The following is a 27,994-nucleotide window of genomic DNA, read 5'->3' as shown; positions in this document are numbered from 1 at the left end:
TGTGCCTGAGTGTTTGTTCCCTAGGTGGCATTTGCAAATGTGACCGATGTTGACCAGGCCTGGTGCAGTTAATCCAAGACAGTAAGATGGCTGAGGTCCCGGGATTAAGGTGGTCTGTGTGTCTGTCTTAAATCTGCTTCCTAATGTACTTTCCCACGTGCTTACCTTGAGATGACTTTGAGAGGAACTATGAAACTCAGTGTGGAAATTGGCATTTTGATGGTCTTTCGGGGAATACTGATTTACAAACTTGAAATACTTTCTAGGTCCTGTTTAGACTTTCTCTAAACAACCACTCCTTTCTGATCATAGAAATGAATGTGCCTTCCGTTTGGATCTGGGTCCCCCTAAGGCCCATGTCTTTTTTTTTTTTTTTTTAAGATTTATTCATTTATTTATATAAGTACACTGTAGCTGTCTTCAGACACACCAGAAGAGGGCATCGGATCTCTTTACAGATGGTTGTGAGCCACCACGTGGTTGCTGGGAATTGAACTCATGACCTCTGGAAGAGCAGTCGGGTGCTCTTAACCGCTGAGCCATCTCTCCAGCCCCAAGGCCCATGTCTTAAGGGCTCCCGGACCATGGCACAGTTGGGAGGCCATGAAACAAGATGGCGCCTAGTGAAATGTCCTGAGAGAATTCCTAGAATTCCAGCCCTTTCACGTTCCTCTCTTTGCTTCCTGCTTCCATGATACAAAAGGCCCCCTCTGTGCTCACACCACAATATACTGCCTCTATACAAGCCCAAACAAGTTGAAGACTTGGACACTCTAGTGGAGACCTTCTTTCTTGTGGGTTGACGACCTGATGTTTGTCTCAGTACCAGAAGGCGAGCACATTCCTCGCAGATTCTAAGTTTGTAGAAGCAAAGACAACACTGTTTACCACCGGGCCTCTGTTGCCTTGCACGGTGAAATCAAAGGATAATTTTTATACCAATTCCTTAACTTCAGATTCAGGAGAGTCCAGGAAGGAAGGGAGACACCCTTTGGTATCTGATGATGCATCGCTTCTAGCTAGTATCTGTAAGGTGGAAACGGGGTGCGAGTGTGAGCTTTGGTTTTGAGAGCAGGAAAAACAGGCTGCAGACTGGAGCTGAGACATCACTTGCTGTAGGCTGGCTGCTCATGTGTGTTACCAACTGGGAGCTAGCCTCGAGGTTCAGGAACGCCACCATTTGGTTTCACATAACAAAAGCTTCACTTAGGACAACAGGAGAAGGAACAGATTCACAAAGCCTATTTTATTTTGCCACAGCTAACATCTCAGTAGACTTCATAACAGGTCTGGAGCAAAGCCCTGCCTTGATGTTCTCCCAGCCAGGACATCTTGTCACCCAGGCAGACACAGTCCTTCCAAAGGACCGTGAAGGAAGCTGAGCTGCTATGGCATAGGGTGAACCGGTCACCGAGAATTCTGGTGACGGAACAGAGCCCCATCTCTGTGTTAAGCACACTGCTGTGGGCTTGTGTACATTCACCCCAGGTGACTTAATGGCAGACGACAAAAACAGGCAATTCTTGTGGAGAGGGAGAGTATGCCTGGAACTCGGCCTCTACCAGAAAGGAATTCAGAGTGTTTCAAAGTGAAACTGCAGAGGGTTTCTAGGGTGAAGCTTAACCAGCCAACAGCCTTCATGATGCCGACGGGTACTGTTTGGTGAGCAGGGGAGTATGGGCAGGGAAGAGTTCTAATTCCTGCCTACTTAATCGCTACCTATCCTATGAAGTCTTGTCCCTGAACTGTGAAATAAGTTCCTAGTCAGTCATCTGGATGCCCTGAACAACGCACTCCAGGATACCTCTGATGACCCTTCTCCTTCGCTGTTTGAGAGGTGGGCAGTGGGAACGAGGGGCAAGGGCGGGGCCTTCCTCGTGCCCGAGTGTGGACTAGTTGAACACAGAGTAACGGTGACAGGATCCCTCCAGATGGAACAATCAGACTGAAATATCTACAAACTGGAATAAAATCAAACAAGAAAGGAACTCCAGATGGACTGGACACGAGCCACGGTGGGGCCCTGAAACCCTGTTTTGGGGGACAACGGAATGCGAGGAAATGAAGCCTCGCATTGTCTCCTCTTTCCTCCTTGGCTCACTCTTGCGTCCCTGTAAATCCTGGTAGCTGAAGTCACATGCAAGCAAAAAGCTGTCTGTGGTCAGCAGAGGTGCGCGTGGCACTCCTCGGCTTGTATATCCGAGAACTGTCTCTCCCCGCCTTTGTTCTGCTCTTTCTGCCTGTGCGTCCGTTTCCTACCGTTTCTTTTGCAGGGCTGGTAGTTCAGATATAATGCTATGGTGATCACAGCCATGCCGAGGGTGAAAATGATGATGATGAAGATGGTGGACGAGCTGATTCCCTCATGCAGGCCTGTGTGGGCACAGAAGACAGAACTGGGGACGGCGGGCTGAGGACAAGAAAGTCATCCCTCCTCAAGCCACCAAGCCCACATCTCACACTCACACCGGGGAGCATCTCTCCTCCCTCTATGCTGTGTGAGAACCCCAATCCCTGGGGGGCCTCTCTGCCGGAGCTGGCAGCTGGTGCATCGGGTACCTTGGACAAGGACAGCGATGTCTTTGCTGACAGAGCCTAGGGAGTTGGTGGCTGTGCAGCTGTAAGTTCCTGTGTGGTTCTGGGTGGCCTTCTGAGGTACCTCAAGGTCAAAGGTCATCCCATTCCAGATACACACCAAAGCCGGGATGGGGTTTCCCTCTGGGATGCAGGCAAGCATCTGATCCATCCCTTCTACCCATATCTGGTTGCCAGGGCAGTCGGATTCCTGAAACCTTGGCTTGTCTGCAAGAGAGTCCCGCCAGGAGCCCAGTTCTAAGTCCCGTTCCTGTCTCATTTCCGTTCACAGCTCCTTCCCTATCAACCCAAATGCTGTCCCCTCATCCCAGCCCTGTCTTCCTCACACAGAAGAGAGTCAGCTCCCTCCCTGCCTTAACCAAAGCCTCTCATCCCTTCCTTACAGCGAAGGGTATGAGACGCAGCCTAGGTATTTCGGTGGACACAGGCTAAGTGATAACACAGCCTTGTCAGTGAGACCCAGCAGGCTTTCCCATTTTAGGTTCTCAATGGGCAAGGGGTGAATTCAGAAATAAGGATTTCCTTGTTTTCCAAAACACGAATTTTTTTTTTTTTCCCGGAGCTGGGGACTGAACCCAGGGCCTTGTGCTTGCTAGGCAAGCGCTCTACTACTGAGCTAATCCCCAGCCCCGCACATTTTGAAATTTTGGAATTTTGGAGGTTTCCCTCCTTAGTGTCAGCCTCAGCTGTCTCCTCTTATGCTATGTCTGCAGCCGCTGTTCTCAACCAACAGTGCCTGACCACAGGGACCCTGTTCCTTTCTGGGCTGCCTCTCCCTTGCTCCCACTCAGTTTCCTGAGGGCACGACAAGCTTGGTGTGAGTCATTTTCTTCTCCGGGTTTTTCCAACTGGAAAAGTGTGGCCCCTCTACTAACAAAGCCAACATCACTGGAAGGGAAACGAAGTATCTTCACTTTGTCCAGGGGGATAGACCCTCCACTCACATAACACATGAAGCTGGATCTTGGTGGTTTTGACCAGTCGCTGGCCCTGCACCACCAAAGAGGCCTCACAGGAGAGAGTCCGGCCATCATCTTCCTCCCTGGCAGTAAACCGAAGCCAGGCAGGCTCCCCGGGAGCAGAGAGGTTTAGGGATCCCTGGAGCCGAAGAGTAGGGCTGGGCGATGTTAGCACGTGACCTGAGCAGGTCACATTAACGTCTGTCCCTGCCTGTGGGTAAGCATCTTCTATCTCCAGGACTGGTGGAGGGAAACCTACAAAGAAAGGGAAAAGAGGAGTGGACACATATTCAAGCCTGGTGTGTACTTCGGTCCCCTTCTTGCTGGAGGTCTCCTTGAGTAGACGATGTCAGGAGACTCTTGGGATAATGTCACTGCTTCTAAAGGCTGAAGAGAGGAGACAACAAGGCAGCTTAAGAACTGGGAGCTTCTCTTCAACATTATAGCCTGGTCACATTAGGTCTTTCCTGTGAGGACAAGATGTCTCCTTATCGTGCAGATTTCTTACTCATTCAAATGCTTATTTTAGAATGAAGTTCAAGCACCTACAATTTCCCTATCAGTGGGACAAGTTAGGAACTGAAGGTGGAGGCCACGGAGAGCCAAAGTCCCATCAGGTCTCCAACCCAGCTCCACCAGAGAGAGGGAAGCTAATGCTCGCATGTGTAGACACCCAGTGGAGGTTAGCAAGGGGGAGTATTTGCACACCGTTCAGACACACTGCTATGCGACCTCCCCCTAGCAGAGACCCTGCAGGGAGAAGGGCGGGTCACTTACTGTAGACATGCACTGGTTTTCTTGCTTTCTGCTCCACAGGACCCACAGACACAAGGCAGGTCAGCTCCTGGTCACCGGTCTCCATGGCCTGAATGGTAGCACTGGCCCATGCTGCATCTCCTTTCCAGGAGGAGAAAGGGCTCAGCTCCTGGTCTTCCAGAAACATTCGGAAGACAGCTTCCTGGGCTGGGAACACCCTAACCACCTCACAGCTCATAGTCTCGGCCATCCCAACTTCCAGCAGTGAAGGCACCAAGATCTGGGGATTCTGAGAGAATTCTGCCAAGTAATTGGGAAAGAGAAAAGAGGAAAGCCATAGTCACGTGTCACATGGTGGGACACTGTGGAAGGGATCGGGGCTGATGGTGAACCAGAGGTGAGGCTCAGTCACCCTCACCCCTAAACCCTGAGGTAACAGAGTCCCAAAGGACAAAGCAGGCCCTGGGCTCCCTTCATGATGGGACCCTGACTCACCAAAGATCCGGAGTTGCTTGGTGGCTGAGCTGCCATGAAACAAACCCCCACCGTGTGGGCTCAGATCCAGTTCTGCTCGGCAGGAGAAATTGTGCCTGTCGTTCTCCCGCTGGGCTCTGACATTGACGGTGACCTCAGCTCTTTGGGACACCAAAGATAAACTCAGGAAGTCTTTCCTGTGCAGTTCTTGGTCACCCTGGAGGAGGGTAAGGGTGAGGCTCTGCAGGGGTGCCACACTAGGCACGTGACACTTCACTGTGAAGGCTTCATCAATGGCCACCCACTCAGGCTGCAGGTCCAGGATCACCTGCTCTGGTGGTTCTTTAAGACAAAAAGGCAGCCTTCATAAGAGCCACTCACCTCCAGAAGGACATGTCTCAGTGCAAAGTGACTGTGGCCCTTAAAGCCTCAGGGCATGAGATAGCCTTCCAGCTCTCTGTCCACTGAAGGTGGCCATGGCCAAGAATTGTGACAGCTAACAGGAAGTCCTCTGCTTTGATCATTCCTGCCATTCTGTAACATTTTATTTCTTTTCAGAGAGGTTTCAGCAGCTTGGGGTTTGGTCTTTAGCAGTACACAAAAACTACTACACCCTTCCCCACAGATCCCACTGATTTTTACCTTTGTGATCCCCGTAGGATCCAGTCCCAACACCTCAAAGCCTCTTTCCTGCTCTGTGGGAGCACAGCTCAGGGCCTCACCTTCTCTAACTGCCCCAGCTCAAAGGACTGCCCTCCCTGCACTACCTGGTTATCCTAAGAGCTGGCAGCAAATAACGCAACACTCATCTTACGCATGTCTGGTCACTCAGAGGCTGGCATTCTCACCATCTGATCCCTGTAAGGTCTGTGTGTCTCAAGGATGCCCCATGGCGCTGGAGAGATGGCTCAGTGGTGAAGAGCGCTGACTGCTCTTCCAGAGGTCCTGAGTTCAATTCCCAGCAACCACATGGTGGCTCACAACCATCTGTAATGAGATCCGATGACCTCTTCTGGTGTCTGAGGACAGCCACAGTGTACTCATATACATAAAATAAATCTTATTTAAAAAATGCCCCATGGCTTATGGTGTAAACTCGGAAGGCATCCTGTACAAAAGGGAAGGAATCCTAACAGTATGGTTGAATCTTTACTTGGTGTGTGTGTACGTGTGGGTAACTCTCTCCCCTAAGAAAACTTCCTAATTCTTCCTAAATAGGATGCCTTCCTGTCTCCCCATTTCTTTCTTCTTCTAAGCCCTCCACCGTACTCACGGTACATGGTGATGTCAAGTGCTGTGTCTTTCTGCACCCCCGCACAAGAGAAGAAGCATTGCAGCACAGAGTTCTCTGTGATGCCCTCCAGGAGGAACTCCTTCCACTGGGACCCTTTGCTTAGCTGGGTTTTCTTTAAGAAGGTCTCGATTCCACTGGGCCCGGGGTCTGGGCAAGTGGTACTGCAGTTGATGGTTAGGGAGTGTCCGAACTCTACCAGGGCCTGATTTGGATGAACAGACACCTGAAACAGCACTTCTGTGGTCCCTGAAAAGAAGCACACATGTCAAAAATGCTGGTGAGGACCAGGAGATCCGGAATGCACCAAGAAGCTAGAGAAGTGGGAACCTGCTGAGAATAACCAGGATCTGGGAGTCAGCCCTTGAATCACCGAGGGAGACCCTGATCCCACTCTCGCTCCTTTCCCTCCTGTCCTGTAGTCTCGCCACAGAATCTAAGGCGTTTCCAGGAGTCACACCCTGAAAAGCATTCTCTTTGTAAGCTTCTAGTGTATTTCTTCTGTAGCTGTCTGGGATCAGGGACTAAAGACCCTAATGGGGTCTTCCACTCCAAAGCAGTATTTCTCTCAAATGATAGGTAAGGGCTACCTTCTCCAGAATCACCTGGAACGGCTGTGAAACTGCAGACCCCAGATCCCACCTCAGACAGGGTGGCTACCAGCTATCGGACACCTGAAGTATGCTTGAGAACAAAGCAAGCCTCTTGGGAATTCTTCTACACACAGGGCCGTGAGAACTACAGACCTCAGGGCAATTCCCACACTTACTGTAGACCACAGAATTTTCTCCCTCTTCTGAGATTGCCCCATTTTGCTCTGTGATGCTGATAAAATGAATTTGTTTCAATGTTTGCAAGTTTAGCCTATATTATGGTTTAGATCTTTTTTTTTTTCTTTTTTTCGGAGCTGGAGACCGAACCCAGGGCCTTGTGCTTGCTAGGCAAGCGCTCTACCACTGAGCTAAATCCCCAACCCCTATGGTTTAGATCTTAAGTGTCCTCAGAAGCCCATATGTTAAAAGCTTGTTGCCTGCCCGCTGTGGCACTACTGGGAGGCGGTACGACCTATAGAAGGCGGGGCCCAGTGAAAGGGCCCTGTATGTATGTCTTTGCACCAAGTGCATGTAGAAATTAGAAGATGTTGGACCCCCTGGAACAGAAGTGTGGGATGATTGTGAATGGCCATGCAGGTCCTGAGAACCAAGTCGAGGGTCTCTAAAAGAGCAACCATACTCTTAATGCCTGAACCGTCTCTCCATCCCCAAGAGAAATATTTTTGAGGAAATGAAAAAGGAGCTTGAGGATGTAACTACCCAGTTCATTGTTTGCTTAACGTGCACAAGGCCTGGGCTCAATCCCTATCACTTTATAAAACTGTCAGGGTGGTTGGGGTGTAGGCCTTTAGTCCCAGGAATTGGGAGGCAGAGGGAAGAGGACCTCTATGGGTTAGAGACCAACCTGGTCTACAGAGTAAGTTCCAGGACAGCCAGGGCTACACAGAGAAACCCTGTCTCAAAACAAATCAAAACAAAAACAGAAAACAAAACAAAAAACCCAGGGGGTTTTGAAAAATTTGTTAGTATATGTGTGTACACACACACATATTTAAATCACTTATCATTATGTGTGTATGAGAGAGGGTGAGAGACAGACAGACAGAGAGAGACAGAGATGAGGAAGAAACAGGGCGAGTGAAAAGTCCGGTAGAGAAGACACATTCCCTTTGGAGAGTGCCAAGGCTCTGACACTCTATTAATCTGGGATACATTAATAATTAAATGTAAGGATTCTGTGTCCTAAGTGTCTCTCCCACGGGTCCAGATGAAGGGTGTCAGCCTGCTTCGGATTCCCACCCGTCTTGAGTCCTTTCTCTGTTGCCAAGATAAAGTAACCTGACAAAAGCAATGAAGGGGAGGGTTTTCATTTCCCCTCACAGTTCAAGAAAGGATCTCTTCTCATCGCCAGAGGGAGGTCAAGGGAGGAGGAGCCCAAGGAGCGGCACGCGCATCTCCTATCAGGAGCACGAATGTGTGAGCTCAGGTCATTTTCTCCTTCAGCCCTGGCTACACTGGAACTGCTCTGCAGACCAGGCCAGCCTCAAACCCACAGAGTCAGCTGAGACTAACCATCACCACCCCATCCCCTGCCGTGTGATCACGCCTGTGTGTCCTGGGACAGAGTGGCTAAAGACACTTGTCTCGATACCTCACCTGGACAAGGGATCAAGGCCAGCAGCGTCCAGATACCCAACAGAAGCATTTTCATTCTTGGGAGAAAGTCCAAAAGCTGGGGAAAAGGAAAGAAAGAAGTGCTAGAGAGATATTGCTTCATTAAATTCCCATAATAACTTACGTGTATGAGTGATTTCCTTGTTTGTGTTCCTGGTGCCAGTGGGGATGCAGTGTTGAGTACCCTGTGACTGGAGGTATGGAAGACGGTGATCAACCATGGCGGCTCGGGGAGTCCAACTCCAGTCCTCTGCAAGAGCAACCGTGCTCCTTTTTTTTTTTTTTTTACCGGAGCTGGGGACCGAACCCAGGGCCTTGCGCTTGCTAGGCAAGCGCTCTACCACTGAGCTAAATCCCCAACCCCGCAACCGGTGCTCTTAACCTCCGCGCCAGCACTCCAACCTGCAGACTAGTTTTATAGAGATGTGTAAAGGGAGCCATTTGCTGAAGTTCCTGCCTACAGACAAGCACCTGAGGTGGAAGCGGGAGGATCAGGAGTTCAGGAGTTCAAGGTCATCCTCCTTTATTGTCCTTGGAGAGCTGGAGTTCAGCCTGGGCTGCATGAGATTTCATCTCAAAAAAGAAAAGGACTAGAACACACACACACACACACACACACACACACACACACACACACACACACACATGCATGTTCCTACACATATACACATACATGAAAGATAAACCTCACTAGAGCAAGACCCTCAGTATGGTGTATTGAAAGCTTCCTGCATCCAACCGATTAAGTTTGGTTCTTGCTCAAGGACAGGGAAGACATGAGGAGGACCGGAATGTTTGATCACGGTTTCCCGTGGGGCTGTACTGTACATATCCTTTTACGAGTCTGTCTTGTCAAAAAGAAAGAGTGTGTCAGCAGGGAACCATGAAACATGGTGATGGGGAGAAGAAATCTGGCAGCGTGCAGTTGGCCGCGTTCAGTGCAGAGTGACCCCAAACCCAGCAAACACAGTTGCTGGAAGCTCGCTCTCTGATGTAAGGGAGAAAATGTTTCTACCTGGCCCAGTTAGAACGTCTGGGAAACATCTCTCAAAACCAGTGTCTCTCCCTGATCCACCACCACATCCAACAAGCAAATGCTTCCCCTTGGGCTGGCTCCAGCTTCTGTCTTCCCGGTCCCTGCTTGGGTCACCTGTCCTTGTTCTGTATCTTTTCATTCAAACAAAACAAAGACCCCCATCTAAACTAACTTCAAAAAGTTTCCTCTGTTTCCGTTTCCTCCCCTCTTTATCTGTTTCCCCCTCGGAGCACAAGTGAGGCTTCTGGGATCCGAGTAGGCGCTACTCTCAGCCTCATCTCCAGCCTGGAAGGAGCATTCTTGCTTTGTTGTGGTTCGAGGGTTGTTCCGTTTGTTTTATTTCGGTCTTTTTTTGTATGCGTGTAACAGGCATATCAAAAGCAATACTTCCAAGTGAATGTTACTTTTCCAAAATAACCACTTTAAACTGGGCAAGGTGAAGCACTTCTTTAGTGCTAGCACTTGGAGGTAGGAGTCAGGGGGCAGAGGAGGCAGAGGCAGGGGGAGCAGGGGGAGCAGGAGGTAGGGGGTAGGGTGGGCAGGGGCAGGGGCAGGGGCAGAGGCAGGGGGAGTAAGGGGGAAGAGCAGGAAGGAGGGAGGGTAGAGGGAGGGGGGCAGGGACAGGTGCAGGGGCAGGTGGATCTCTATGAATTCATGGGCAGCCTATCTACAAACTGAGTTCCAAGCCAGCTAAGGCTACAGAGAACCTGTCTAAACAAACAAACAAACAAACAAACAAACAAACCACATTTTTTGAGAAGCTGTGAGTTTATTCCAGAGGTGAATAATGGTATACCATTATTCAAAATTCTGTTGGAAGTGACTTGTAACTGGCTTTAAAATTACACAAGAAAAATAATTTTGTCAAATTATCCTTTTACTTTTGTGTACAAAAAACAAAAAGAAAATATTAGTCACAGGAGTTCCTAAACTTAGTGCCAGTGACTTACAGCTCTTTCCTAAGAGCTGCCATTACTTAAGGAAAAATACCTTAACCAGACTCTGTGGGGATTTCCAGTGCAAGCTGGGTAACGACTCTGAGAGACAGATGGTATCCATGCGTTTTTGTAAACTTACTGTTGAGTATGCCAGGCTCTCAGTAACATGGGGAAGAAACTGCCAGGTGCTGCTGGGACACACCTTTAATCCCAGCACTCGAAAGGCAGAGGTGGGGGGGCTTTCTCTGAGTTCGAGGCCAGCCTGGTCTAGAGAGCAAGTTCCAGGACAACTACGGCCATGGGGAAGAAGCACCTTTATCCTGTAGCAAGGCATTCCTTGACATTTGGTAGGAGAGCCAAATGTAAAAGGATATCTTCACTAAATGCTGTCTGTGATGCAAGGTGAGATCTGAGGATGTTCCTCAGGGGCAGAGTGCTCACCCACCATGCACTGCATTCACACTGGTGAATGTTGGGAGGAAGACGTTCTAAATAGTTTGTGAGCTTTCCATAAGATGTAGACAATATTGGTTGGGCATGTGGATGACCTGAGTTCAAAATCCCAGCAGCCAAATAAAAATCCGTCCTGAGAAGGGCCGGGGATGTCAGCAGCCCTGCTGGTCAGCAGCCCAGGTTGAGTGAGAGACGTTGGCTCAAAGAAACAGCTACTGTTCCTGCAGTCTCTGGTTGGTTGTCCTGCAAACTGGTTGGTTTTCCTTGTGGTGGCTATTAGTATATATCTGTGCCCTTAAGCAGGCACAAGAAAGGAGGGAAGAGTGAGGGTTCTTTTCGGTCATCGCCCCTCACCCCTCCCTCATTTCCACACCTGTGTCCTTTCCTTCCCCCACTCCCACCCCCACTCCCCGCTTCTTTCTTTCGAGACAGGATCTTGCTCTACAACCCAGGCCAATCCGAATTTATCCTAGGCTGACCTTGAACTCACAGCCCTCCTGACTCAGTTTGTCAAATACTGGGTTAAAGGCTAATGCCACCACACCAGGTTCCCAGACACTGTGCACTCTGCTGTGCCACACCCTCCTCCCATCTGCCTGTCATACCCACAGCTCTAATCCTTCATCATTGCTGTCAGCACACTTAGGACCTGACTCTGAAACATGAGGTTTTATCCACGTTTTGTTGAGGAAGAAAGCAGCAACTTTAGGACAAACTAACTTTGAATCTGTTTAAATTTCTTGAGTTTATTCTGTAGATCACACCCCAAATTGGAGAACTTAAACTGTGTTTTTCTTTGGCTTTGTTATTTCGAGACAAAGTCTTGTGTGGCTCAGGCTGGCTGGCCTTGAACTTGCTTTGTAGGTGTGGATGACTTTAAACTCCTGATCCTCCTACCTCTCCCTAATGCTGGGACTACAGGAGTGCAACACCAGGACCACCTAGGATTGAACTATTAGAAAGTTTAGGCCCACGCTCCAGACCCTTGGAGACTGGCTGTGGGACAGGACCTAACCCCGATGTACAGCTTCAGCCACATTATATGCTCTGGGTGTTGGGTTCTCGCAGTCCGCTTGTATTCAAGGGTTCTTGCGGTTTCTCCAAAGCAGGAGCCACACTCTACCCTTTGCCTCTCTGCCTGGGAGTCACCCCCTCCTTCCTCTTTTTGCTCTCTGTTCTTATCTTGTGAGGTCTACCCACCCTGGATACTCTCTGTTCAACCCTTAGCACCCACAACGTCAATCCACAAGACCGTTTCCTTTTCCTATCGTATGCATCAACTCTAACACGGGTGGCCAGGCCCTCCCTTAAGTGCTACCAAGGAGAAAACCTAAATACCACACCTCCCCACACACGCAGTTTCATTTGTTCTCAATTAACTTAAAAACCACTCATTGTGAACACCACACAGCGTAGCAATGCAGTGTTGGTCTCCCAGTAGCTCTGCCATAGATTGCGATGGACCGTGTGAGTTGAGAAGGACTGCCTGGGTGCTTTTTTTTTTTTTCATCCTGAAGACTGTTTCTACTGAAAACACTCTTCACTCCAGCCCTGGATGGGTGATTGGAAAGGATAAACAGCCCTGCCTCTGTCTTCAGACACTGTTGCATGTAGATATATGGGACCATTTGAAAACACTTGGATCCAAAAGGATAATACAGGGTTAAGTTGACCTAGAGCCCATCCCCCCCCTTTTTCCCCCCCCCCGGAGCTGGGGCCCATCCCCTTTTAAAGTCACCTAGAACAGCAGTGGCTTCAATCATCAGGCCATGAGATTAGCAAAAGGCGGGGGCGGGGGGCAGCACAACCTAACCCTGAGTCCTGGAAGGTCCTGACTTTGTCACAGAAAACATGACCACCACCATCAGCCAGCTCTGAGTTGAGAAACATCTTTGGCCACTTAATAAAGATCTCTCTTGACAATGGTTTGTGGTGGTGGTGGTGGTAGTGGTAGTTGGGGGTATGTGGTGGTGGTGGTGGTGGTGGTGGTGGCGGCGGCGGCGGCGGCGGTGGCGGTGGCGGTAGCATGCCAGGAACATTTTTCCAAAATTCCTAGGCTGTGTGCCTCTTCCCCGGACTACTAACACCATGAAGGAAGGGCTCCGTGTTTTATTCACTGATGGGTTCCTACAGACTTTCCGGAATGGTTATAGCAATTACCAATGGTGGAACCAAAGAAAATGCAAATACTTGAGGGAGCAAACACTTGGATGGGGGAACGAAAGGCCAGCCTTTGCTGGTAAGGAGGTTCCTTCTAGCTGGGAAAGTGTCGAGCATACAGCTGAGCCTGAAGGCATTTAAAAGCAGTATTTAAAACATTTGAAAACAGATGGGAAACAAATACTTGCAGGCGTGTGGGCGAACCCCCCCCCCCCCCCCCGCCACCAGCGGAACCTCTCCTGGATTTCACAAACCGACATAAACCCAAGGAAACCAAATAGGACCCAAATCCTCACTGAGTCGGAGCGGTCTGCTTGTCCCTTCTGTCTCACTGACGGCTCCTCTTCGATGCTTGGGGACCTCAGACTGAACAGCGACGTCGCACCGCGCTGGAAACCGCCACGTGCTCCAACCGTTGAGTCCGCGCACCTGCAAGGGGCGCTGTGTGGCGCTGTGCGCCAGTGCTGCGCCGAGAAGTCCCCTGATCTGCCCAGAAACTCGTGACGCTCACTCAGCCTCTCAATAGGATTGGCTGAGAGGAGAAGCGTGGCTAAGTAGCTTAAAATGATTAAAAGAGCTGAGAAGCCATCTCCTGCTTCTAAGGGAGTGCGGATTTGACTCTGGACAGTCGCTACTGAGCGAGGCTTGGTGGTGCAGACCCATAACCCTTGCTTGTGGGAGCTGGTGGCAAGAGAAATATAAATACAAGTTCATCCCTTGATACTTGGGCTATTGCTAGGTGGGGACAGATAGTAAAGTAAAAACCATGCCACACTAAGCGGTTTAGACGGGCTTTTCCAAAAGTTATCGGTTTTTAGACTATGTAGAGCGGTGGAGCGCTTTACAGGAAAGTCTGCGGTCACTCGATACAAAGCAGAGCTGCTTGCGAAGTCGGGATGGAGGGGAAGGTGGAAGTGCCTCGTTCTACTCTCCTATCTCAAACTCAGCTCAGAGTTCCTGAGACAGTTCTGAGAAGCCCGGAGAGCCACATTCTGAAGTCCCCTGATGAATATATAACTGAGGGCACTTGGGTTAGTGGGTGGAAGTGTTCTGATTTGCTTTCTGGTGGTGGTGGTGGTGGTGGTGGTGGTGGTGGTGGTGGTGATGCCAAGGAGGATTGGCTAGGGTGGTCCATGCAGGGAAGCCAGTTGGACAGGGTGGAAGACATATGCTGAGGATCTAGGAAAGATTTGGTAAAACACAGAATTCAGTAATTCAGAATGCTGAGGGGTGGGGGTGGAAGATGACTGTAGATACCGCGTTAAGCTGTCCTCACCACACCTTTTACCCCCATCATGGGCTCTAACCCTTCCAAATCATAAGGCAAATTAAAATGGTTTTGTTTGTTTTTAAAAATTCATTTATTGGGGGTTGGGGATTTAGCTCAGCGATAGAGCGCTTGCCTAGCGAGCGCAAGGCCCTGGGTTCGGTTCCCAGCTCCGGAAAAAAAAATTCATTTATTTTTTTATTTATGAGTACACTGTAGCTATCTTCAGACACAACCAGAAGAGGGCATTGGATCTCATTACAGATGGTTGTGAGCCACCATATAGGTGCTGGGAATTGAACTCAGGACCTCTGGAAGAGCAACCACTGAGCCATCTCTCCAGTCATGTTTGTTTATTTGTTCATTTGTTTGTTTTTAAGACATGGTTTCTTTGTGTAACAGTCTTGGCTGTCCTGGAACTGCTTCATAGACCAGGCAGGCCTTGAGCTCACAGAGCTGTCTCCTGAGTGCTCAGACCAAAAGCCTGCACCGCCATACCCAGTTTGCTTTCTTTTCTAAATTGCTTTGGTCATCACATTTTGTCACATTATCCGGAAAAAGTAACCAATACAATCAGAAAGCAGCCTTGAGTTCTGAGTCCCATCCCTGCAGCATCCTTTTTAATGACAGTGCAACACTGTTTCATGCGTGTTATCCGATTCTCCATTGTCAAACACTGATGCTGTTACAGGACATAAGGAAAACATAACAGCAAGCCTTGGCTCTACACAACAGCAAGTCAGACTTGGCTGACCCTGCAGGAGATTCACTGGCCGGTACACTCATGCTTAGCTGTCATGCTCTTTGAGCAAAGGAGCCCCTCCCCCATTTTTTGGAGACTGGATCTTATGCACAGTGTCGCCAATAACAAAATTAAACTTGCGCTTCTCCTGCCTTCCCCTCCCAAGTGCTGAGATAACGGGCATGCCGGACCACACCCAGATTTATGTGTGCTAGGGATGGAACGTAGGGCTCCACCCATGCTTGGCAAGAACGCTGCTGACCTGGTTACAGCCCCAGTCCAGAGCAAAGAGGCCTTACAGATACGACACCCTAGCTTAGAAAGTAGAAGGAAACATCTGGCAAGCGCTGTGATGGCCAAACCCAAGCAAAGCTGTAAACACTGCAAGTCGTTTTTTCCTTCCAAAAGAGCCTTTCCAAACTCCGTAAGCGCCTCTTTGCCAATCCTTTGTCACTGCAAACCCAGAAACAAATTAAAGAACTGAAGTTTCTTGTGGGCTAGGAAGCTGAACTCCTAGGACCTAATCTCACGTCTTTACACCAGCTTCTGCTTCCTCCACCTGCAGACTCTCAACTTTAGATCGTTCACCTGTTAGACCATGTATGTAAAGTATGTAAAGACAGTGATCACAGAAGAGCTTTGGTTTTATGCTTGGTGATTCAGTGACACTGACTTGATTCTCATCCACGTCATACCCTCCACTCAGAACTCTATTCATTTGTTTGTTTGGTTGGTTTTTTTTTTTTTTTTTTTTTTTTTTTTCCGAGACAGGGTTTCTCTGTGCAGCCTTGGCTGTCCTGGAATTTGCTCTGTAGACCAGGCTGGTCCCAGCTCAGAAGTCTTTATTGATCCCTCCATCCATTAAAAGGTTTCTGGTTTCTCTATGGTATCTTGTGGATACTTTTATATTTCTAAAATTCTGTATATATGTGCCTGTGTGTTTCTGAACATAAATGTGGTATCTAACAAAGGCAGAGGAAGGTGTCATATTCCCCTGGGACTGAAGTTGTTCTGAGGCACCTGATGTGAGTGCTGGGACTTGAGTCCTGTGCAAGAGCAGTGTGCTTAGCCACCAAATCATCTCTCCATCCCACTTACAGATACCTTTATTTTAGTCTGTCACAGGGAGCGCTATAAGAAAAGGTCTGTTTGGCCCAGTTTAGAAGTTAAAGTCCATATTCTACTAGCCCTATTACCTTAGGCCCGTGACAGGACAACACAGCATGGTGGCGGTGTGTAGCAGAACAAGACCACTTCCATAAAGAGCCAAGGAGCAAAGAGGAAGAAGGGGCTGGAGTCCCACAATTCCCTTTGAAGACCACGTCACACCCTATGATCTTAAGGACCTATCAAAAGCTTCACTCCCTCCCAATAGCACTACTCCGAGGATCAAGTTTTTGGGGAACGTTTTCTGAGAGGGGAAATGTTTTTATATCGTCTTTTTTAGTAGTTCATCAGGGATGGGTACAAGATGCTCAGGACCTTTCTGTCTTTAGTAGAGCATCTATTTCTTTCCTGCTAGCTAAGACTGTTTGCTCCTCTGTCTAGCTAGTGCCCTGGGCCTACCTTCACCACCACATCCTTGTGGCAGATGCATCCATCCTTCAGCTGCCTGGATGCTCCAGCTGAAAGAGGTTGGATCAGCAGTGCCAGCATCTCCGAAAATACCTCCACTGTGACCTGACTCTCCATGTTGCTTTCCCTGAAATTCTGGCCTTCTCAGGGTCTTCTGTGCTGAGGAATGATCCTTTGCAGGTCTGCTCTAGGCAACACACTGAGCTATCTTGTTTTCTTTTGTAGACTCTAAAAGGCCACCATTAGGCCCACCAAACAGTTAACCAAGGAACTACGGGGGCCCATGCTGGAACTTGTCCCTTTGGATTTATTTCTTAAAAGTAATGTGTTACCTTAGAGCTTGGGTTGGCCTGTCAGTTGCAATGCTAACCTGCCTTTTCCCCCACTGTTGAGGTTTTCTACAGGACCAGGAAGACTGGTGGTTTATATTTAAATACAGTGCCAGAGTAAAGGACAAGGCTGGCAGGGATCCTTGAAATAAGTTCCCAGAGGAGCCTGACTCTTCACCACTCTTCTCCGAGAGCTTGTGCAGTTACAAAGGGCTGAGATGGACGTTCATTTTCTACCTTTCCCAGCAGGGATGGGAGGGAATACACACACACACACACACACACACACACACACACACACACACACACACACACATTATATATATATATATATATATATATATATATATATATATATATATAAAATATATATAAACATATAACAGGCTGGGGATTTAGCTCAGTGGTAGAGCGCTTACCTAGGAAGCGCAAGGCCCTGGGTTCGGTCCCCAGCTCCGAAAAAAAGAACCAAAAAAACCCAAAAAAACAAAAAAAAAACATATAACATATATAACATACAACATATATATAACATAAACATTATATATATACATACATACACACACACACACACACACACACACATATATATATATATATATATATATATATATATATATATAATCATTTCGTTGGGAATACAAAGTGAAGGATTTTTATTATGAAAAAGTCTCTGCCCAGTCTACTTAAAATGTGGTCTATGAAGCCAGGCAGTGTTGGCACATGCCTTTAATCTCAGCACTTGGGAGGCAGAGGCAGAGGCAGAGGCAGGTGGATTTCTGTGAGTTTGAGGCCAGCCTGGTCTACAGACCTAGTTCTAGGACATCCAGGGCTACACAAAGAAACCCTGTCTCAAAGAACCAAAAGAGAAATACAGAATCTTGAACCCTGCCATTTCATTGAATCATAAACCACATTTTAACAAAAAGCTCAGATTTCTTTTGATATAGGGTCTCCTGTAGAATCGGCTGGAGGTGTAGCTGAGAACGACCCTGAACTTCTGGCCCACCTGCCTCCTCCTGTGTGCTGGGATTTTTGGCGTGTACCACCAGACAGTTTATGCAGTCTGGGGTTCAAGCCCGGGGTTTTATGTATGCTAGGCAAGCACTCTATAACCTGAGCTACATCCCCCAACCCGATTCTGAGGATTTTCAGTGCCTAGTGAAGTTAAGTAGCACTGATTGTATACCGTGAGTGAGGAGGTACCACATTAGCAGAGGGGTAGGTCTATAACATAGCTGAAGCCAGGAGTTTCTGAAAAGGTTCTCAACTTTTCAAAAACTAGGTCCTATACAAACTGGATAAAACTTATTTCACTACCTGGAGTTCTCTCAGCATGCGAAATCCCTTCACCTAAAAACATTTTCTGCGGAGTAAATTACCAGGCTTCCTTAAAGGCACAGAAAAGTTAGTGCGGTAAGTACTCTGAGCTGGACCAAGTCAAGCTTTAACCCAGCTAGGTCATATCTGGGGTCGCCCATGTCCTTGGAAGCGCTCAGCAATCAATATGGGTGGGTGGGTGTGGGGTCCTGGAAGGTGAACGCCTTGTACTACTGGCCTGGCTCCTCAGGCCCTGAGATAGGCTCTTAAAAAGTTTTTGGCGGCCATTCCGCCGCGGATCGCTTATTTTTTTTTTTTTTTTTGGTTCTTTTTTTCGGAGCTGGGGACCGAACCCAGGGCCTTGCGCTTCCTAGGTAAGCGCTCTACCACTGAGCTAAATCCCCAGCCCCGGATCGCTTATTTTTAAGGCCTGGAGACGCGGAATTGACTGTTTTGGAGGGCTATGTCGGACATTTCGCTGAGACAGTAGTCCTCCGGAGTAAGCGGCAAACACCTAACCATGGTGACGGCCCTACGTGACCTTCGAACTCTGACCCCGCGCCTCTCTCAGCGCTTCCGCGTGCAGCTTCCGCTCCCGCTCCTCCGGGAAAAGGCGGTCCCAGAGGGCGGGGCTCTGAGGCCGTCAGTTATGGGCGGTGCTTGTTTGAGGCGGGTCTCGCGAGGGCGGGATTTAAAGACGCACTCTCGATTGGGCTGCCGGGCAGGGGCGGGGCCTGCCGAGGCCTGGGTTGGGCGGGGCTGGGAGTTCGTAACCGCCTCTGGGTAACTGGACTCCCGCGATCAAACCTCCGGAGGCCGGGAGAGGCCTGCGGGCTTGCAGCACATCCTGGATCTGGAGTATCCCTGGCAGGAGCGGAGTCAGAGGGGCTGCGGATCCTAAAGCTGGGCTGGGAAGAACTTGCGAACTTGGAATAGAAGATCCCGGAACCCGGTAATAAAATCGGAAAGTCCCGGATCGCGGAACAGAGCTCGCGGAGCGGACTCAACACGGAGACGAGAGGCCGGATCGCTGCACCGCGGGACGGGACAGAGTGATGTCGGGCCGTGGCGCGGGCGGGTTCCCGCTGCCCCCGCTGAGCCCCGGCGGCGGCGCCGTTGCCGCGGCCCTCGGTGCGCCGCCTCCGCCTGCGGGACCCGGAATGCTGCCCAACCCGGCGCTCAGGGGCCCGGGGCCTTCTGGAGGCATGGGGGTACCGGGGGCCGCTGCCTTCCGCCCCATGGGCCCCGCGGGCCCCGCGGCGCAGTACCAGGTGAGGAAGGCAGGCGGGCGGCGCCTCGAGGGCGCTGGGTTGGTCTCCCAGGGGCCTCAGGTGAGGACGGGCCGCCCAGGGGACACTGCAGGAGGAACTGTAGAGGGCTGGTGGCAGGCAGGCCAGAGTCCTTTGGTTAGTGGCTAGGGGTTGGAGGCAATGTTGGGGAAAGGGTGAAAGCCCTTTGCGGTGGAGGACTTAAGCAGTTAGAAGAGTCCCGGGAGTTCTTGGCATTGAGTAACTTAGAGATGGAGGCTTCGTGGGATTTAGAGAATTGTGGGCAATCAGGTTGAAAAGTGTAAGGCAGGTCCCGGAGTAGAGGTGAGGGAGTGACCCGGGATGTGGTGAGGAAATTTTGGAAGAGGGTCGTTAGTGAGAAAACAGGGCTACTCTTTCTTTGGAGTCGGTCCCACTGCATCTCTGCCTTGGCTGTTTTGTTTTTTGTTTTTTTTCCTAGTTGGGAACTGGCAGAGAGTTAGTATATCTGTGATGGCTCCCAGCTGCTCAAGTTGAAGCCTGGCTTCCTACGAAATGGGAGACCAAAGGGAGGGAGCCCAGATACTCCCAGGATAGATTAGAGATAGCGATGGCCAGGTCTGAAGAAAGCCCGATCGCATTAACAGACCCATCTAGATATCCTCTGTACTGGGCATTCTTCCTGATGTCAGTGTCCAGTAGTTAAGTTTGGAGGAGCAGGGAGGCTTTGTGGAGTCCTGCTGGTCTTGGGTTGCATAGGGTACTTCAAGACCCTTCTGTCTGGGAAGAGAGCAGTCTCAGGTTGCTGCGTCAAAGGTCGTTGACAAGCAGAGACAAGATCCTGTGGTCAGTGCACTGGGAACTCACCCAGCGGGACTCTGTATGTGGGGCTCCTCCTCATACCCCAGGGCTCTGGTTCAAGTTGCTCCGGGATATTTGGGAGTTTCATTTTGCTTTTCCTTTCGGTGCTGAGCCTGCACCGGGTGGAACCCCGGGCAGGCTTTGCACGAGGCAGATCATTGCTATCAGTGAACTGCACCTTTCCCAGAGTGCCTGGGACTGTGTCCATCCTTTCCCACATCCTTGTCACTTTTGGTCCTTGCTTTTTGATACAGGGTCCCATATAGTCTAGGCTGTGTAGCCAAAGCTGGCCTTGAACTCTTTCTGCCTCTCAAGTGCTGGGACTGCAGTCACGAAGGTCCGAAGGTGTAGCTTACTCTGTCCTCTGCTGGTGTCTCAGGTAGACGTCTCAGAAATAGATCTTCATGGAGCATGCATATTATACCCAGGAGTCAGATTCCTGAGGAGATACCTAACTGAGGGTTGGGATAAGTGACCCACTTCGCTTCTCTTTCTATCTCAAAAGAAAATGACGAGTTTGGGTATGAACAGGGATAGACTTGGTCCCAAGGATACTCTCTGGGGTTTATCTTTCCCATGTTGCTTTCTTTGGAGATTAATGGACCTTGTGTCTCACCGATGAGTACTGACATCAGTTATTCCAGCCCTTGGTCTTGCTTGCTTAGAACTGATCTGGTAGCTTCCTACAGACACTGGGGATATCTGGTTTGGTTAGTTTTCTGAGCCCTGGCTGTCCTGCAACTAATTATGTAGACCAGTCCCCTTGGCATGCAGCTGACAGAGAAGTACCCTTGGGAAAGTTCCTGTGAAGACGGGAAGATGGATTCCTGCATGCTTTGTAGAGAGTGACCTTGGGCCTATGCTGAGGCCAGGCTGGCCAGCTGGATAGCTGTGGCTAAGTTGTGAGAAAGGAGATGGCCTTGAGTCTGGCATCTTGTTACCTCTTCCTCCTCCTCTTTGTCTTCCTCCCCTCCTCCTTTTCCTCCTCTGAAGGACAGGGAAAGGAGGAAGGAGAACCCCATTAACATGGGTTGAGTTTGAAGGAGACCCTGCTTGCTTTTTCCCATCCCTTCCAGGTGTCCATCTTCCAGAAAGGCTTGGGGTCTGAGGACAAAGGGGCTCCTCCTGGTTAGAGCTCTTGGGGGTGAGCAGGAAGGGCAAGGATGTGTGTGCTCAGGCTGGGCATGGGAAGGCTGCTGACATAAATTGATAGCTCATTTACCTCTAGAGGGTTTTTCTAGTTTTGGAGAACAATCAGCCTGAAGGGTTTAAAGTACCACGATCAAAACCAAAACAGAAAGCCTAGTGTGCATTATTGCCGGCTTCACTCAGCTCAGAGTTTAAAGTACCCTCTGTTCATAGGGCCAGGGTCTGGCCTCCAAATGAGGCTCTGAGGTTCAAGCAGCTCTTAGCAGGATCCCAGCTACAGACTTTTCGGGAGAGCAGAACATGCTTACTTGAGCCCTAGATTCTTAGCCCAGAGCTGGCAGGATGAGGTCTAGCCTACTTCCCTTATCTTCTTGGTGGTTATAAAATTTAGCCTAGAGGGTGGGCTTGGTGCTTGACCAAGTGGAAGTTACTGCATTCCGGAGTCCTGGGGACTTAAGCAGGCCTCGTACTCTGTGGTGGGGCAGGCTGGCCGAGAGGCTGAGACTCTGTTTCAGTGACTTTGTTTTGTTTTTAAGTCGGAGTTACTCAGCTCTTCAAAGCCCAGGTGTAGAGCTCGACAAGAAGAAACTAGGACTTGAATTGTGAGCAGCCTTCCCCTGAGGCTGCGGGTGAGCCAGGGGACTGAAGCCCAAGCCCCAGAAGTGGGGAACAGATGTCTGGGTGGGGCCTATTCCAGGCCTGCCTGGGCTGCCTTGCGGGGGGATTTCCTGGAGGGCTCAGCAGTGCTATAGGCTTTATGAACCTTGGTGGAGAGCTTTTGGGGGACCAGAGCGCCTCAGATATATCTGCAGTAACTCTAGGGAACCCTCAAGTCTGGGTGATGATGGGGTCTTAGAGCTTCGGCCACCTGAGGCTTTTCTTTTGTCCCCTCCCCCCTTCTATAATCTCTGGCTCTGGCTTATTAGAGCAGAGAAACAGGCTGTCTTCTGCCTTTCAACAGCTTTGATGAATTTCTTCCTGATGAGGAGAGACTTGTGGCAGGACTCCCAAGGTCCCAGGGTCTCCCACTTTTAACTCCTCAATTGCCACTGTATCCTTGCTCTGCTCCTATCCCCTTTCCCTTGTCTCTGGGTCGTGTTTCTTCCCCTCCCTCTGCTACTGGTCATGAGTCTGACTCCTTAGTGCCAGATGAAGAAGTCGCAGAGACTCATCTTCAGGATGCTTGGGTGTGGGGGTTAGGGGGTGGGCCTTTAACTTGGTATGAATCTCCACCCAGGCTGGCCTGGTTGTCTGGTTGTACTGATTGATTGCATAACCTGGGCCCCGGGGGCCAGGCCTGTGAAGCTGCCAGGGACAGTGTGTGCAAGGCAGAGCTGCCAAACAGGCCTTTCAGGCAGCAGCTATGTGCATGGAGCTGGGAGGTGGAGGGCTCCCAGAAAGGTTGGAAAACTGGGCCTTGGATGGGAAGTCAAGAAGCTACTCGTGTCACCCAGATTGTTGCTGTGACTCTGTGTCCTTCCATCCCAGACAGTCTTAGTCTGCAGTTTGGGCTGGCTAGGGTTAAGTCGGACCAGCAGCAGCCTGGCTGCCAGGTGGTGCCGAGACCATGGGCAGAGGCCAGATGTTTGCTGTTCTCATTCCCATAGGCCACCCAAGAACCATAATTTCCCTTTTTGAGGGTCTTTTGACATAGAGATAGGGGCATGGCAATGGGGGGGGGCAACAACGGGTTCAGGTTTTGTAGGGGCCATATGGTGACCAGATGGTGTCTATACTCTCCTGAGGCCATCCCCACAAGTTGTGACATAGCCAAGCCATACATTATACTGCTCACCTGAGGTGCTGCTGCCTAATGGTTTGCCATCCCTACTGCCTTTCTTCCCGTCATGCCACCAGGCACAGGCTGTTTACATCCTCCCGGACTCCCCTGGTTGCTGTTGCTATGCATTGCCTCTGGTCTCCCGAGTAATGTTTTTCCTTCAGGATGGGGAAAGGAAGAAGGGGTGTCTAGGGGCTATCTAGGGACTCTATAAATACCTTGAAGCTGGCCGATCCCAGGGTGCAGGACATAGCATATTGGAGCTGGAAAGGTGTTGATAAGTACAAAAAAATTCCCCAGGTCCTGCCTTCTGCAAGAGGCACTCTCCTCCCGCCCATGGACTCCGGCTGCCTCATTTGTTGGCACGGCTGCCAGGGCGGTTGCAGGGGCGGGGCAGGTGTGGTTTACACGCTGGGCTCAGGCGCCTGTTCCCCTTTGTTCCTGGTCTCCCCGTGTGAGAGGGAGATGGAGGGTATGGGCTATGGACCTCGTAGGGCTCTCCCACTGACCTGTGCCCCTCCACTGTTCCACTTTCCCCAGCGACCTGGCATGTCCCCAGGAAGTAGGATGCCCATGGCTGGCTTGCAGGTGGGACCTCCGGCTGGTTCCCCATTTGGCACAGCTGCTCCACTTCGACCTGGCATGCCACCTACCATGATGGATCCATTCCGAAAACGCCTGCTTGTGCCTCAGGCCCAGCCCCCGATGCCTGCCCAGCGCCGAGGGTAAGACCTTGCCTGTCTCGTCTCTGGTGGTAACCTTGACCACAAGGAGACTCTTGGCAATTTGGGAGAGGGTTTTGAAGATAGTGAGTTTGGACTGTTAAATTCTTAAATGGGTTTCTGTTTTCCTACTAGGTTAAAGAGGAGGAAGATGGCAGATAAGGTTCTACCTCAGCGAGTAAGTGTGTTACGGAGGCCTGCCCAGGTCTGGCTGGCCAGGGTGGGGGTCCTGGAGTGAGCAAGGAGGGAGAGTGTTAGAAGTAGAGCTGGTGAAGCAAGCCATTGGATTTCTCAACCTGCAGATCCGGGAGCTTGTCCCAGAGTCTCAGGCATACATGGATCTTTTAGCTTTCGAGAGGAAGCTGGACCAGACCATCGCTCGCAAGCGGATGGAGATCCAAGAGGCCATCAAGAAGCCTCTGACGGTATATACTACCCCAAGTTCTCCCAAACTATTTTTCCTCCCTGGCCTTGTTTTCCAGGGAAGAGCTTGGGCTTGAGCAGTACTTCTCACACAGGGAGCCATCCATCCACTAGAGCGCACTCAGTTTCGCATGCGTTGAGGTGGTGTCTTGCTACAAATGGCTACTCACTCAGTCCTGCCTCTTCTTCCTCTTTAGCAAAAGCGAAAACTTCGGATCTATATTTCCAATACATTCAGTCCCAGCAAGGCAGATGGTGATAATTCAGGAACTGCAGGGACCCCTGGGGGAACCCCAGCAGCAGACAAGGTGGCCTCCTGGGAGCTTCGAGTAGAGGGAAAACTTCTGGATGATGTGAGTTGGGAAAAGAGGTATTGGGAGGGAGAAGGCGTGTGTGAACTTAGACCATGGACAGACATGAGCGTCTTTATGAAGTCCGAGCCTAGGGAAAGGGTAGATCTACCCAGTTAGAGGTTAGACTTGCTGGTGGGGTTGTTGTTTCTGTGCTGGGGATCAAAGCCTGGACCTCACACATAATATACTGGTCCAGAGTGAACATCTGTAGTTACTGCACTACAACTTTCCTGTAGATGGCAGTCAAGGGTCTTGGATTCACTCCCTGATTGGCTGGCAGTGGGGTTCATGAAGAGCCCTTTTCCTGCCACTTTGCCCACACATTGATGCCGACTCGTTTCTTCTGATGAATAAATTCAGCAGCACACTCGTCTTACATAGCTCTTTCCTCTCAGCCTAGCAAACAGAAGAGGAAGTTCTCCTCATTCTTTAAGAGCCTTGTTATCGAGTTGGACAAGGAGCTGTATGGGCCTGACAACCATCTGGTGGAGGTAAGAGTGGTTCTAGAGTCTGGGAGGGACAAGCTGTCAGGGGGTACAGCGCATGACATCAGTGTGCTGCTGGCAGAGTGCTGTAGCCCATCTGCTAGCGATGAACTCTGCGTTCTCTTGCCTGACAGTGGCATCGGATGCCCACCACTCAGGAAACAGATGGCTTTCAGGTGAAACGGCCAGGAGATCTCAATGTCAAGTGCACCCTTCTGCTCATGCTGGATCATCAGGTGACAGTTGCTCAGGGTCACAGAGAGGGTCACAGGCTTCATGCAAGGAAGGGTATAGGATCCTTTAACTCAGCTGTTCTCAACCTGCGGGTCATGATCCTTTGGGGGTGTGGTATCAAGTGACCATTTCACAGGGGTCACCTAAGACCACTGGGACACATTATGATTCATAACAGTATCAAAACTACAGTTAATGAAGTAGTAAGAAAAGCGATTTTATGGGAGCAGGTCACCACAACACGAGGAGCTATATTAAAGGGTTGCAGCATTAGGGAAGTTGAGAACCTCTGTTCTAACTCCTTCATATTCTGTTTCTGCACAAGAGCCTTTCCTGACTCCCTCTGTCCATTCCCAGCCACCTCAGTATAAACTGGACCCCCGCCTGGCGAGGTTGCTGGGAGTGCACACACAGACGAGAGCTGCCATCATGCAGGCGCTGTGGCTTTACATCAAACACAACCAGCTGCAGGATGGGCATGAGCGGGAGTACATCAACTGCAACCGCTACTTCCGCCAGGTCAGCTGCCGTTACCTGCTTCTCGTTCTCTCAACCCAACCCTCGGCTCATCAGCTCTGAAACCCTAGTGCTCAGTCATCTTTGACTGCCGTGTGCGGGCCCTGGGAGAGTCGGCCTCCCCAGGCCTTCGGGCATCACCTGCTTTGGATGCTCTTTCCAGATCTTCAGCTGTGGCCGGCTCCGTTTCTCCGAGATCCCCATGAAGCTGGCTGGGCTGCTGCAGCATCCAGACCCCATTGTTATTAACCATGTCATTAGGTAAGTAGAAGAGACATGAGGTGGCTCTTGGCAAACAATTCACCCCGAACCCTTCCTTCCTCATGGCTAGGCTTGGTGGTTGGGATGTACATAGTCACGCTTGCCCATGCTTTCCCATGTCCTGTGCTGCCCGCAGCGTGGACCCTAATGACCAGAAGAAGACAGCCTGTTATGACATCGACGTAGAGGTTGATGACCCCCTGAAGGCCCAGATGAGTAACTTCCTGGCCTCTACCACCAACCAGCAGGAGATTGCCTCTCTTGATGTCAAGGTGAGTCCTCTGGGGCAGGCCACAGTGAGGGTGAGCTGTCTGTCACTTTCACCCAGCACACTGGCATGACCTTGGGCTTAGTCCTCTGGTCCGAGATGTGAGAACAGACCCCAGGGCAGGAGCACATTTGACACAGGCTCCTCTTCTCAGATCCATGAGACCATTGAGTCCATCAACCAGCTGAAGACCCAGAGGGACTTCATGCTCAGCTTCAGCACCGAGCCCCAGGACTTCATCCAGGAATGGCTCCGCTCCCAACGCCGAGACCTCAAGGTAGACACTTCCTGGTTTTGAAGGAAATCCCATGTGACACACTGGGGGGAATTTTTTTTTTCTACCCCATGTCCCAGGTAGACTGACTGAGGCAGGGGTGGGAACTATGCCACACCTTCCCCCTTGCTCTTTATAGATCATCACAGATGTGATTGGAAACCCTGAGGAGGAGAGACGAGCTGCTTTCTACCACCAGCCCTGGGCTCAGGAAGCAGTTGGGAGGCACATCTTTGCCAAGGTGAGGCTTTGCCTTTTTGCCTCCTTTTCTTGAGAAGCTGAAGCCTGAGACATGCTCTGTCTTCTTCAGGTGCAGCAGCGAAGGCAGGAACTGGAACAGGTGCTGGGAATTCGCCTGACCTAACTGCTCAGGGATTGCTTCCTTCCTTCCCTGCCCTGGAACCTGGCAGGAGACCACCTCGTGGTCATGGCTGGGGCTGCAGACATACAGGATGGAGTGAGGTGTATCTCCTGTCACCCTCTACTCCCCAGCTTTAGTTTCATAAGTGTAGTTTTAGAGTCCTCACTGCTTGGTCCCCAAAGCCTTATTACTTACCTTTTAGCGCTGGCTTTAATTAGGTTTGCAACGTGCTGCCTCAGCCCCCTGCAGGCAGGCCCAGGTAGGACTGCTGGAGGCTGTGCTTTTAACTTTGTAACAGACATTTCCGAACCAAAGGCTGCTGGGTTTGCATGTTTACAGGCTCCACCCTAGGGCCAGTGTCAGAGCTGGCTTTGGGGAGCTGGGCAAGGAAGAGGAGGCCCAGCCCAGACTCTTCCTGGCCTTTCTCAACCAAAGTTCTTTGCCATTCCTACAAGCCCAGCCTTGCTGCTGGTTGTCCTTCTCTTTGGGTATTTGCACTATTTGGGGAGCAGGTTTTTCTATGTGGGAGCCACTTTTTTGTACAGAGGTAACGGGGTTTTTCAGGGAGCCCACTTGGTGCCTCCTTCCTTATTTTCTTTTCTTAATCTATGCAAGCGGCTGCAGCCGCCATCATCTCCTGGATGCCATGGGGCTGCCCACCCATAGCTGATTGAGCAGGGGGAGGTGGAACCTCCTGAGGGTGGGAATGTGCCAGCTCTCTAACCCAGCTAAAGAAGGGGCGTACGTGTGTGCGTGCACTCTGCAGGGGAAGGGGAAAGCTGGAGATCTGTTGTTACCTTTTGCAGTTGGTCTTAAAGAGGGTGGGCCTAAGGCTTGGCAAATGCCACTTCTGGCAAACTTGGAAAATTCCAAATAAATCTTTTTGTTTATTGGTGGTGCCCAGACCTGGTCATTGAACAATGCAATCACGTACTAA

The 27,994-nt window shown here is 50.4% G+C and overlaps 2 protein-coding genes across 4 annotated transcripts; one reads left to right on the top strand and one right to left on the bottom strand.

Annotated features, from left to right (window-relative positions):
* Positions 1 to 1,220: 1,220 nt before the first annotated feature.
* Tcam1 (testicular cell adhesion molecule 1) lies at positions 1,221 to 13,323 on the bottom strand. Of its 2 annotated transcripts, NM_021673.2 has the most exons (8): positions 13,187 to 13,258; positions 8,286 to 8,361; positions 6,058 to 6,324; positions 4,806 to 5,126; positions 4,332 to 4,610; positions 3,540 to 3,809; positions 2,560 to 2,802; positions 1,228 to 2,373 (listed from the first exon to the last, which is right to left on the bottom strand). In NM_021673.2, the coding sequence occupies exons 2-8, from the start codon at positions 8,338 to 8,340 to the stop codon at positions 2,162 to 2,164; spliced, it is 1,647 nt and encodes a 548-aa protein (NP_067705.1). In that variant the 5' UTR covers positions 8,341 to 8,361; positions 13,187 to 13,258; the 3' UTR covers positions 1,228 to 2,161. The 2 variants fall into 2 exon arrangements, with proteins under 2 accessions (XP_087430134.1, NP_067705.1); XM_087574008.1 differs by lacking the exon at positions 2,560 to 2,802 and having other exon boundaries at positions 1,221 to 2,373; positions 13,187 to 13,323.
* Positions 13,324 to 18,920: 5,597 nt separating this feature from the next.
* On the top strand, positions 18,921 to 27,954 carry Smarcd2 (SWI/SNF related BAF chromatin remodeling complex subunit D2). 2 transcript variants are annotated; one of them, XM_087574659.1, is made up of 13 exons: positions 18,921 to 19,454; positions 23,701 to 23,885; positions 24,018 to 24,060; positions 24,185 to 24,307; positions 24,503 to 24,658; positions 25,054 to 25,149; positions 25,278 to 25,379; positions 25,735 to 25,896; positions 26,057 to 26,154; positions 26,291 to 26,426; positions 26,577 to 26,699; positions 26,836 to 26,937; positions 27,007 to 27,947. In XM_087574659.1, exons 1-13 carry the CDS (start codon positions 19,179 to 19,181, stop codon positions 27,058 to 27,060), a joined length of 1,656 nt encoding a protein of 551 aa, XP_087430785.1. In that variant the 5' UTR covers positions 18,921 to 19,178; the 3' UTR covers positions 27,061 to 27,947. The 2 variants fall into 2 exon arrangements, with proteins under 2 accessions (XP_087430785.1, NP_114189.1); NM_031983.2 differs by having other exon boundaries at positions 19,094 to 19,394; positions 27,007 to 27,954.
* Positions 27,955 to 27,994: the final 40 nt, after the last annotated feature.

The sequence above is a fragment of the Rattus norvegicus genome, chromosome 10, assembly GCF_021556685.1.
Source record: "Rattus norvegicus strain SHRSP/BbbUtx chromosome 10, alternate assembly SHRSP_T2T, whole genome shotgun sequence".
Taxonomy (NCBI): Eukaryota; Metazoa; Chordata; class Mammalia; order Rodentia; family Muridae; genus Rattus; species Rattus norvegicus.
This window is presented reverse-complemented; position numbering and strand designations above follow the sequence as displayed.

What these genes read in the sequence shown, in the direction of transcription:
- Tcam1 (NM_021673.2), bottom strand. Translation starts at nt 8,340, where the DNA reads ATGAAAATGCTTCTGTTGGGTATCTGGACGCTGCTGGCCTTGATCCCT. An exon ending in ACTTGACATCACCATGTACC is followed by an intron (nt 5,127 to 6,057) that starts GTGAGTACGGTG and finishes TTTGTCTTAAAG; the next exon opens with AACCACCAGAGCAGGTGATC. An exon ending in CAAGCAACTCCGGATCTTTG is followed by an intron (nt 4,611 to 4,805) that starts GTGAGTCAGGGT and finishes ATTACTTGGCAG; the next exon opens with AATTCTCTCAGAATCCCCAG.
- Smarcd2 (XM_087574659.1), top strand. Translation starts at nt 19,179, where the DNA reads ATGTCGGGCCGTGGCGCGGGCGGGTTCCCGCTGCCCCCGCTGAGCCCC. An exon ending in CCATCAAGAAGCCTCTGACG is followed by an intron (nt 24,308 to 24,502) that starts GTATATACTACC and finishes CTTCCTCTTTAG; the next exon opens with CAAAAGCGAAAACTTCGGAT. An exon ending in AGGGAAAACTTCTGGATGAT is followed by an intron (nt 24,659 to 25,053) that starts GTGAGTTGGGAA and finishes CTTTCCTCTCAG; the next exon opens with CCTAGCAAACAGAAGAGGAA.